The following is a 12,570-nucleotide window of genomic DNA, read 5'->3' as shown; positions in this document are numbered from 1 at the left end:
ACTTTTCTGCTGACAGATTCCTTTTAAATTTTAATGTTCATATGTGCCGCTATAACTCCAACAAAGTTTAGAATCATTCAGTGTCTTCTCTAGCCTTTTCTCGAACAAGGTGAGCTTGTGGTTCCTTAACTCCCTATCTAGCAATGAGCAACCCTCACCCCGTGACATCTTCCTTTGTACCGTTTAAAATTATATCTCAAAAAATTTGAATTGTTTTATAGCCCTTAATTAAATAGTTCTACCAACATATGCCACCAATTTCTGTGCTCACCATTCCTTTTCATCTCACTTTTTTCCCTTCTGGTTTAATATTTTCTTACTCTTAAAATATATTTATTGTTTCTTTTGGTGAATATCTGTGGGTAGTAGACCCTCTTTGTCTTTGTATGTTTGAAAATATCATTATTTTAAAATGATAATTTAGGGGAGTATTTATTCTAAGTTGAAAGATACTTTCTTTCAGCATTATCCTGTCTTCTTACACCTATTATTGATGAGAAGTTTATGTCATTCTAACTATAATTCTTTGGTAGGCAATCTACCTTTCTTTTCTGGAGCTTTTACATTTTTCTTTTCACCCATGACAATCAGTACTTTCGCTATAATTTGTCTGTATTAGTTATCTATTGCTAGACAATAAATTGCCCAAATTCTTAATGGCTCAAAACAACAGTATTACTTCAGAGCTTTTGTGAGTTGGGAATTCAAGAATGGCTTAGCCAGGCTACTCTATAGATTGCGGTTACATCAAGATATTTATCACAACTCCAGGCATCTGAAACTCAAACATGGCTTACTCACAAGTTGGTGCAAGTTGATGGGTTGATGAGAAACCTCAGTCCCTCCTCATGTGAGACTCTACTCTGCTCAAGTGGTCCGATGATATGATGGCTTGCTTCCCCCAGATGAATGCTCTAATAGAGAAAACAGAGGAATTAGCAATATTTTTATGAGCTAGACTTGGAAGTCACACACAAGTCACGTCTGCTACATTCTGTTTGCTAGAAGCGAGTCTAATCCAAGGAGAGATCTTAAACTCCACTTTTTGCAGGGAGAATTTGCAGGCACATTTTAAAACCACAACAGACGTGCTTTATTTTTATTAATCTTCCTATGCACTTGTTATCACAGTGGTTTACAATCCCACTACCCCTTAGAAACACCAGGTAGTTTTTGAATACTTCTGCAAAATACAGATCCCCAGGCTCCAGCCAAGAAATTCTGATTCAGTTATCTGAGTTGTGTTGCCAACATCTACTTCTTGTTGCTTCGTTGTGGTTGTTTTTGATAAGCTTTGCAAGTAATTTTGATAAGTTTCAAGTTTTAAAAACCACTACTTTAATGCATCTGGGGATTCAAGTATTTCTTCAACTATGGGAAATCTCAACCATTATCTCTTCAAATATTGCTTCTCTGCCCTGTCCTCTGTTCTCCACCTCTCACACTCCTGTTAGAAATATGTTAAATCCTATAAATCTGTTCTCCCCACCTTGTAGTTACTCTTTCACATTTTTGTTTCTTTCTCTATGAACTGAGAGCTGTGTGGTTTCATAAATACTATCTTCCGATTCACTAATTCTTCTTTTGATGTTGTCCAGTCTTGAGTTTATTACATCTGTTGTGTGTGTGTTCAATTTGTTATTACATTTTACATGATTACTTGACTGCATTTCAATTCTGCCTGTTTTATTTTTCATAATTTCTTGTTCCTTCTTTTTATAACAGATACCATTTATTTTTTGAAGGTCTTAAACTTCCTTTTTTCATTGTTTTATTTTCTGCTCTAAATTAATCTCCCAATTACTAAATTTGTCAGCTGTCTTTCTTAGCCTTTGCCTGCCTAATATGCTCTGAACTTACAATTTGCCAATGCAACTCAGGTGGGGTTTTCTTATTTTCATCTCCCTGAAATCGTTTCTCTTTCCAATAATTTTTGAGGCTGCCCTCATTCCAAATAAGAGGTCACAGAATGGAAGTTTAGGGCCCCCATTCCATAATGTTTGGAGTTCATTCCAGACCTAGTCACTAGGACAACTAAAAGCTCAACCCTATTTATGTCTACAATACCATGACTGTTTCGTTTCACTCCCAACTCCCCATTTTTCACAAGCAAGAAATCCCCACTCCACCCTTTGGGTTCAAACACCAAGCCTCCAACCCTCTATTTCATATGGTACAATGTTGGAGAAATCAAACTTTATGACTCTTTTCTCTGTTCAGAGAACTGGAGCTCAGCAGCTCCTACTTATTTATTGTGTTTCTGTCCACTTTCATATTTACTGAGATAGTCATCTGTGTTTTTTAAGATACACACACACACACACACACACACACACACACACACACACATAATTGCTATGTATTTGTTCTGGCAAGATAATTTTGAATTCTGAATGCATAGCACCATCTTGATTAGTAGTATTCATACTGTAATTATCATATGTTGCTATGTAAATTCGAGCTAATACAACATGAAAGAAATATAACCTGCATATTATTATTTGAAAGAAAATGTCAAAAGTTTGATAATTAAAGATGATCTTTTTATCTACTTAGAAAACAAATTGTTGAACTGTAATCCAGTAGCCTTGATCTTTGATAATTATTGTATAACTATATAGCAAAAAAAAAAAAAAGTCAGTTGCCTGTGTTTGTATGAATCTACTTCTGGATGTTTTGTTCTGTTCTACTGCTCTATATATCTATCTCTGACAATACAACACTGTCTTAGTTAACCTACCTCTATTGAAAGTCTTAAAATTGGGTAGAGTGCAATAATAGTGGTCAATAAAAGGGAGGGGTAAGGTGTACGGGATGTTTGGGATCTTTTTTCTTTTTATTTCTTTTTCTGGAGTAATGCAAATATTCTAAAAATGATCATGGTGATAAATATTCAAATACATGATGATACTGTGAACCATTGATTCTGTACTTTGGATGCATTATATGGTGTGTGAACATATCTCAATAAAATTATGTTAAAAAAAAAAGAAAATCTAAGAGTGGCAACTCCAAGGCTATTTTAACTAATGATAATTGAGTATAATTCACAAATGCAACACATACTCACATACACACGTATCAAAAGCTTTCCTAGTTAGCAGAAATATCCTATTGGAAATTAATTATATAGCAAGATTTCTAACCAGGCAATCTAATTCCAGAGACTGTTTTCTTAACTTCTATGCTATATGCCACTACATGACTTATTACTTACATTGACTTGGTCATAGTCATTGAGATAAGAAATGGGTTAGGATACTGGAAGTTCTTTGGAATGCTCATCTTCAAAGGAACTCTTTCATACATATCTCAAATTCTTTCCTGCCATGATTTCAGTAGTTGACTATAGCTCAAACCTTTCCCAAACACCTCTCCAACACTCTCCCCAGGCGGGGCTATCCAGGTTATATTTGGCTTCACCTATAAGTTCCATTTACTTTATTTGCTTTTTTTTTTCTCATGATAATTCCATTACCATAACGAGGAGTCCCAATGCCAAGGCAACAAGGAGCGAAGAATGTGCTTGTTCATCCTTGGCTGAGACCTCACTCTACCTAGCCAAATTCTTACTATCTTCTTGGCTCTCCGCACTCTGGTGATCAAAAGAATGCAAACCACAGCTCTGCCTGTTTTCTCTTCTGCTTTTGTCTCTTTATCTTGACTAGCTCTACATGATTTATATGATTCTACTGGATGTGTTCCTTTTATTTCTACAAGGTAACCTTTATGGATTTATATAGCAATAAATCACCTATGTAGTAATAAATCACTCCTCCAAATTCTTTCTCCAAGTAATACAATAAAATTGAATAGGAAAATCTTATTTTAATCTTTCTTAGATACAAATTATATTCACACACAAACATTTACTTCAACACTGGGGAGACAGATCTTAATAAGAGCAAATGTAAAAAGAAATTTGTTAAGTAGTTATCATTTTCAGTGGAATCAATGAACTGTGTCATATGATTGCAAAAGGAACAGCTGCAAATTTATACTTATAGGAGTAGAGCATTCAGAAAGAGTCTTGCTGTTTGAATTTGTTAGACTCTATGTGCGTTAGCTTCAGGTCTGAGTACCACAAGATAGGATGAACTGGTAAGTTCAAAAGTGAGCAATCAGGATGGAGAACTGGGGCTATCACCAGGAAACAAGAAAATATCTGATGGATATTTTTTATTTTTTGTCCAGGGGTCAGAACTAGGAACAAAGTCTTTTTGGTGGTAATTCTAGAGAGACTGATACTGGTTTGATTTAGAGAATATTCATTTTATTTATTCTTAACAAAGTTGGTCAAAATGGGTTGCTATTATGATAGTAAGGTTCCCATAAATCAACGTATTCAGGAAAATGATGGATTACTATTTAACTTGGATGTTGGAGTGAAGTGAATAAATTATCTCACAGATTATTACAGTCTTGGCCGTCTCTGATTCTCTATTCTAAATATCCTATAAGACAACCCTGAGAAAGCAGAAGGAAAATGTATCACTAATCCAACTGGCAAAAAATGCTTTTCTTTCCCTTTTTTTTTTTTCTTTCTGTTTAAGTATTTTCATTTTCTAGAAGAGAATGTGCTAGAATTTAGGGGAGTAAAAACAATAAAAGTATGATATACTGCCCTCTGTCCTAAAGAAGATTACAAATTAATTTGGAAGATGAGAACAATTCATTACACATAAAATAGTTAAATGTGAATTTAGCAATTAAATAGGAATAAAGACCATGAAGCAGAATACTTAAAAATTAATAAGTAATAAGACAAAAAGTTCAGAAGTCAAGAGGGATCATAGTAGGCTGGAGCAAGGCAGAATACACTGGAAATCTAGGACACTAGTTTGACCTCAAAATTAAAAAACATCTCATACACTGAATGAGTATTAAATAGGTTTTGCATATCATTCTTGCATATTATTCTCTGATTTAAAGTAACCTCAGTTATGTGTGAATATGTTTATTATATATTAATAATAAACATATATAAATATGCATGTATAAAGATGCATATTTACATTTATGCTTAGAAAAAAATGATAGTCTGTGCATGAAAATGTAATTGTGGAGAGCTTCTAGGCTTTCTCCTAGGAAAATGGAAAATCTTAGACATTCTTTTATCTCTTGAGTTTGTTCTATTTGTCTGCAGTGGGAGAAATGGGTGCATGTTTTCAAAACTTTGCAGAGGTTCCAACCCTAAAGAAATCAAGCAAAATTAACAATAGCAACAACAACAAAGTGAAAAATAGCAAAGGAAAATCTGCATTGTCCAGAACTTGGCCTAGGCTCAAAGCTCAAACTTCAAAGTACAGTCCAGTAAAGGATCATTGTAGCAAAATTGAAAGGAGACACTGAGAATTGACCTGCACTTGCTCCAGAACCCTAAAAAGGGTAGTATACAATAAGAAAATGATGAGTGAATAAAATTCTGAAAAACTGACGGATACCCTTCAACTTTAGTGGAGTAAAAATGTAGAGATGTGGCAGTCATGGAATAAAGATGCTTAACATTGCTCTAGGAGTGCCATGTCCTTTCCAAACACTCATTAATAGTTATTGGCTGGTGAAAATAGAAAAGGTTTTTTTTTTTTTAAGCTTGAAAAAAAGCCTAATGGTTCTGGGGACCAATGACCTAAAATTACAAATTCTTGCAAAAAGAGAAAAGGAAGAAAAAAAATAATTGAAACCTCTGGGAATTATAGATAATTCTAGAGAATGATACATGGAATGTCCCCCATTGAAATCTCTCTCTTCTTAGATTAGATTAGTAGAACCAAGTTGAGACATACTCAGTGTAACAAGGTTTTGAAATATCTCCTCCATTCTGTCTGGGGAGAATGGCTGTAAGTCTTCTAAGACTAATTATCTCTGATCATATCAAAAAGCTTTGGCCCTGCAAAACTGTCTGTTTTACCCAGGAAATGGGTAACCATCAGAGACAAAAGGGTACCATCAAAAGAAAAAATATTTCCCAGGCTGGGTGTAGAAAACCTTAGGACGAACTTACAGAAAATGGAAGAGAGACAAAATCATACTCTGGCTATCTAAGGCCCTTATTTCTAACTTCCTTCTTCATTCCCAAGCAAAGAGAGAACAGAACAAACTTAAGATTATCTTCTAGGGGGAAAATAAAAACACAAATAAGGTGGAAAGCAAATCAAAGAAAATTCAACCACCCCAAAAGAGGCTAAAATATGGCTATCTCTGCCAAAGATGTCTAAATGGGAGAGAAAAATAATTGAAAGAACAGCTACACACATATTCTAGAGCAAAAGAAAGTGATAAGGAAACTTTCATACAAAATACAGAGGAAGAGTCAAATGTCAAAGTAAAGTTACCATTAAAAATTTTAACAATAAATACTTCACTCTCAAATAAATTAAAGAGAACACCATAAACCAGAGATTGAATATGAGAAGTGAAGACAACAGAATAATTGAAAATTGAAAGGGTAGCAGTAAGCAAAGAAATCGAGGTTGAAATTAATACAATTGCAGAACTAATTAATGCATTAGAAACAGCAAGAACAAGTTGATATTGTAAAATCGATGTGTGGAACAAGTTTGAGCATACAGAATGAATATGAAAAGAAAAATGAACACAATCAATTGGAGAGCAAATCATTGATGTGGACATTGGAGGTACCTCCTCTACATCCATTCCCTTATCTTTTAGTAACTTCCCTGATTCTCATTTGGATATTTTCACTTACTCCATGAGGCCCATGTTACTTGGGGGAAGGCAACACAACTCCTCATCATAGGATTGAGCCATATGGTTTCATCTAAGGCTAATTAGCAAAATTCCGCATTAGTCTTGGCTATAGTTGTTTGTTGGGTTGGCATATGAACAGGAGGAATTAAAATTGTAGGGGATATTTTGGGGGGGGGTGTCTTTTGGAAATGAACATATATAAGAAAAACAGTGGTTGCACATGGGTAAGGGAATTTGGTGGCTGGAAATATTGCCTTTTGAATTATGTATTCCCAATTCAAACAATAATTTCCAAAAGTATAAATTTTTTCTGAATTCTTCCTAACTTTACTAAGAAGGTTTCATTGCTTTTATCTGAAAATGTTAATTAAAAAATAATGAAGAGTGAAAAAAGTAATAAAGCAGCCAAGCTGATGTGCAAAAATTCTAATTAAATGAAGCTAGCTGAGCATAAGATAGCAGGGAGTGGTGAAACTATGCTTAACTAGAAAGACATGTCCAACCCAAAGGCATTCAAATTTAATTTTTTATGCTTATTCTGGCCCTCCTGTGGACCTTCATTTCTTTTCTCTGATTAAGGTCTGTGATACAAGCAGAGAATCTCTGCAGTATTCAGATGTCCAGATGATCAGTTTTAAGTGTGGGAGAAACTAATATTTATCCAAAAACTAGCCTTAGGGATGTTATGAAAGATGATTCCTTTGTTCAAAGGTACATTTGACAGACAACCTCTAAATCTTCTTCTACTATAAAATATATGCCATTTATGTTTTAAGTCATCTTTGACCTCAACAGTTAAAAATTAAATAAAACAAGAATATGTTATTGACTTCATTGGTGGAAGTAGGGAAAGTTCAGACAGTTTAATCTAAAAAAAGAGTTGGGTGTTATGTGTAAAAATGAGGCCTTCTCAGTATGATGCTTGGCTAGAACAGAAGACTTGATATCTGAAAAACTAGGGTTGGATTCCTGGCTCTGCACCAGTGGCAGATCTCTTAGCCTCAGATTCCTTGTCATTAAAAGGGGCCTATTAATATCAATTATGCTCAATCACAGAGGTATGGCAGGGTGAAATGGCATAACACATAATGTGAGTGAAAATATCCACAGTCTGTGAAGAACCATGCAAATATGTTCTCATCATTAAAAGTAGTTAACAATTGCATTGTTGTTTTACAATTATAAATTAATATTGCCCTTGGTTTATCGTTAATTCTAAGGAAAGGCTAAACTGACATGAACAAATAAACCTTCAGGAAAAAAGAGTGAGCCCATGTAGAGTCCACATCTGATAGGTTATATTAAGCATTTTGGAACAATTCATTTGATATTTGTTGTCTCTCTTCTAGGATTTTTTTTTAAAACGTGTTAATCCTCAATCCTTTATACTCAGTATAGACAGTTTTACATTTTCCTTTGTGTCTTGGCTCACTGGTAGTTTCTAGAAGCTATTGATTTTCTTGCCTTTCTTTTGATTTACTTGTTTCTAGCCTCTGCTTATTGAGACAGAGGAGCAGAACTGTGTTTGTGGGAAGGTTCTATTCTGCAAAACCCCCCTAATCCTCTGTTTACCACAACATGAGTCTATTACCATAGATATGATAGTTGAGATCCCAGATTCAACATCACTGACTGCACAGCAGGGCCTGGTAAGAGGAGAAGCCAAGCTACAAGGGAGAGAGCAATTTATCATAACAAGAGGCAGTCTGTTGCCTTGAAAAAAAGGGTCATTGTCAACGTTAAAATAAAAATGCATGAATGATCTATGTTTTGAGGTACGCAGTAGTTAATTTTCTGTATAGTCCTGCCTGACTAAAAGCAACAATTTGAAATCCTATGTCATTTAACAGTTTGCTTTTAAAGGGTCGGCATTTTTCCTTGACTGCATTTGTTTCTTACTGGAATAAGAAACAATGAGATTTTAATTAATCATGTTGCACAATTGATCTTTCTGTTGTCAAAGATTTCCCTTTTCATGATGCATTGTTTTGTTTGTTCACTGTGTGTTTGTTTTGTTTTGTTTCTATTAATAGAAGAAAGTGAACCAGAGCAAGATTCTAAAGGTATTTTTCTTCTTTCTGCATTGATTCTTTTTAAACATATGATTCTATTCAGCTGTTTATTTTTGCTGACCTTATAAATAACTCTAAGTGGCATTTTTTTAAAGAAGTAACTAACTATGTATGGGAAATATTAAGTCACAGCATTTAACAGTGTTATTAGATGTGCTGCTTTATTACATAATTTGCTTATTGACCATTTACATTCTTTTAAGAAAAGACTGAGTTAACAATAATGTTTAAAATTGGAGTCCCAAATTCTGGAAGTACAAATAAAATGAAATGACATAAATCAGCATGGGAGTATAAATCCCCCACAGGTTGAGATAGAAAGTTAATCTACTAAAGACTTTTTGGCTTAAAATTTTTGGAGAAATGTTAAAATGTCAAGTGCCAGCTTAGGTTTTTATTGTTATTATTTCAAGAGCTCAAATAGTATTATGTAGTTGCTCCAAATTAAACCAAATTCAAACTAAACCAAACAAAATTAAGTTAAACTCATTTTAATTGCACAGAGACATATCTCTTTAATTGAATATGTTTGGAAGAAAGTAGCGGGAAGTCAACTTTGTTTGGAAAACCCTACTGTAGAACAAGAATTTTCCCTGTCAGGCTTCCTTCAAAGAAAACATCTTTCATTCTGATTAAGACTCAAACTTTGTGTTCTAAACTTTGATATTTTTTGGATGAAATTCAGAGGTTCTTATGTAATACCATTTGATTCTAGGAATAAAGCTTAGGCCAGTATTAGGAAAAACAGAACCTCCTTATCTTAGTATCTCAAATAAGGTATCTGAAGTGTTTGTCTATTTCTAAACATCACGTTGCTTACAGCTAAATTCAGGTAGAATCATTTCACCTAGTCCTATGTGAACTATTTTTTTTCCCCCAAAGTCATTCCCATTAGCAACTGCTAGTTTGAATCATGTAACCTAAAAAAACCTCTTTAAGAGGAAGCCAGAAAACAGCAAAAGAAAATAAAATCCATGTGAAACTTATTTTGTCCTTTGAAATAACTGTTCAGACAGACTTCAAGGACTTACATGGTGCTCTGGGCCTATTTCCTTACACAGGAAAAAAAGGTAATTTGTCTCAAGCTGAACTGCCAGTTAATTTCAGGACATCGTTTGGGTGGCCTGCCTGTATCTATCTATCTATCTATATATATATATTCCAGAGGGAGAAACAGCAAATAAGTGCTATGTAGAAATACGAATAAGGCTTAAGGAACCAGGGATGGCCAAGTGGTAGAGAAAGCTTTCCTGATGTGATGACATTTGATCAGAAACCCAAAAGACATTTGTAACTTCCTTTTTGAGGAGAGTGGGAGGCTGGAAGAAAGAGTGGGAACTAGCTTTCAATACTAAAATAAGCAGAGAGTATTCTATTTTATCTTTTGGAGAGAATGTGGGAGTGCAGGAGAAAGCTCCTTCCCTTTAACCTCTCTTAACCCTCTGGATTTAACAATTAAACCCATGGTCAACCAAGGGTGTACCTGCCCCCTTGGGGAAGAAGATCAGCAGCTTATCAGCACAGTCTCACATTCATTAAGCCATCCCTAATCCCAATAGTGATCCATTTTTGTACCTCCTGTTCCCTAACTGGAACCTCCAGAAGGTTCTAATGTGCATCAGAGTAGTATATTAATTAAATTAACTCCAAAGTCACACTGAACTCTAGAATAATAAGTGACTATTTTGTTTACCATCTTATATATATGCCTAGCTGTTTTGTGCAATACAGATGATCAGAGGTCTTGCAATAAGCCCAAATGACATCCCAAATAATATAATACCAGCCAAAACAAAAACAAAAGAATGTGCAAATTAGAACAAAATTGACTAAATTTTGATTTCTAAATATCCAAGAAGAATTTAAGGTCCCCAAATTAAAATCATGCCTTTATAAATTAAAGCAGCAAAACTAATTCAGTTTTCCTTCTACCCCACTTTCTGATTCTGCTCATCTTCAGCCAGAAGGGTCTCATTCAGATTCAAGCATAGTCAGTGTTCCCCTCAGCAGCTGCTGTCTACACTTTCCCAACATCTATGAGATTAAAATAATCCAACTCCAAATCTCCCAGGGATCTTCCCTTTTTAAGATTCTCAGAGAAAATAGGACCCATAAGATAATCATTGCAGTAGTCTCACACTCAAAAAAATTTAGGACACATAAGCAAAGACCCAAACCCTCCAAGAGTTATCCCACTCAAGTGTTGTACAATCTGGGTCCCCATTAATATCACCAGAAACCATTAGAAAAAAAAGAGAATATCTGGATCCAGCCTTGCTAGGATGCCAGTCAGTCTGTGTTAGCTGTCAAGCATCCACACCCCATGAACTTAGACTCAACTGGGAGATATCTACCAAAGGGTCAAGTTAGGCATCATGTTTGGCACTACAGCACATCTGGAAGAAATATACACTGCCTCCTAGTTCTTGTGTCTTCTTGAGAAGTTCAGAATTTCTAAAAGGGGCAGTCTTAGTCACCTAGTATAAGTGTATATATTTTAATGAAAGTATATATATATATATTAGTACATATATTTTAATTAGAGAAGTAGGTTTACAGAAAAACCATGAATAAAATACAGCATTCCTATATACTCTCCTATTATTCACACCTTGCATTAGTGTTACAATTGATGAAAGAACATTATTATAATTGTACTATTAACTATAGTCTATAGTTTACATTAGAGTTCACTGTTTGGATTGTACAGTCCTATGGGTATTTCAAAAATTTTTATACCCATAAGATATACATAACCTAAAATTTCCCCTCTTAACCACACTCAGATGTATAATTCAGTGCTTTTAATTATGTTCTCAGTGTTGTGCTACCATCACCACCATCCTGTCACCTAGTTGTGACTGGCGCTTCCTTCTGACTCTTTCAGTATATTTATACCTTTTATTTTCCAATTCCCCATTTGAGCCCTGTTTCTCTGGGACTCCAATGGTCTGCTGAGCGTCAACTCTGTCCAGAGATGCAGCTTCACTCCTACTTTTGAGCATGAGTTTTTTAGGCCTGACTACTAGGACCAGCTACTTAATTTGTGGGCCAGGTGCAAATTAATAATGCTAAGCCCTTCGTTCAAAAATCATTAAGAATTTCAAGATGGCAACAGCAGAGCATTAAACCAAGCCCAAGGTGTTTGTGTGTGCAGTGCCCTGTGCGAAGCCTGCCCTGCTGACCACAAAATCTGCTGCCACTCCTCATGCTATGGAATTTTCCAGGTTGTAAATATTGCCTGTTAGGGATAATGTCCCCTGAATCCCACATTTTATTGCAACTTGGAACCATCCTCTGCAGCGTTTTGATCTGAAACTATTGTGGGTATTTCTGAAGCTCTTAGGACTGATACTTCTGCTGAACATTCCTCCTCAGAACCTTTCCTTTATTCGGTTTTAAATTTTCCAGCAGCTTATGCTATTTCGATGGCAGTAGAAGCATACGTTTCCTTTACATGCTTTTCTTGAACTGGGAGGTAGGACTCTAGTTTCCTTTATCTTCTTTTTTGTCCTATTCATTTTAGGCAGGCTCAGCTGCAATTTCTTTCTATTTTCATATTATTATGAAATTTTCAATCTTACATAAACTTCCACGTTCCCATCACTCAACAGCAACAATTATCAATATTCTGCCATTTTTTTTTTACGGAATTTTTAAAAAACAACCACCTTATCATTTTGTTTACACCAACCTACCCCCAATTAACCCTAATTTCTTAATACCTTGTATGAGCAGGTATATTCAACTTTTATACAATTGTCTCAGACATGTCTATTTACATTTG

The 12,570-nt window shown here is 34.9% G+C and overlaps 1 protein-coding gene across 5 annotated transcripts in view; it reads left to right on the top strand.

The window, feature by feature from the left end:
- The window catches only part of MUSK (muscle associated receptor tyrosine kinase), a 138,525-nt gene that overhangs the window by 57,300 nt on the left and 68,655 nt on the right, over nucleotides 1–12,570 (top strand). For 2 of the 5 annotated variants that reach the window (XM_037797579.1, XM_037797576.1), the window contains exon 6: nucleotides 8,745–8,774. The exons of the other annotated variants lie outside the window; for them this stretch is intronic. In XM_037797579.1, coding sequence (XP_037653507.1) covers nucleotides 8,745–8,774 — 30 coding nt within the window. The remainder of the gene's footprint in view (nucleotides 1–8,744; nucleotides 8,775–12,570) is intronic. 5 annotated transcript variants of the gene reach the window in all.

The sequence above is a fragment of the Choloepus didactylus genome, chromosome 10, assembly GCF_015220235.1.
Source record: "Choloepus didactylus isolate mChoDid1 chromosome 10, mChoDid1.pri, whole genome shotgun sequence".
Lineage (NCBI taxonomy): Eukaryota > Metazoa > Chordata > Mammalia > Pilosa > Megalonychidae > Choloepus > Choloepus didactylus.
This window is presented reverse-complemented; position numbering and strand designations above follow the sequence as displayed.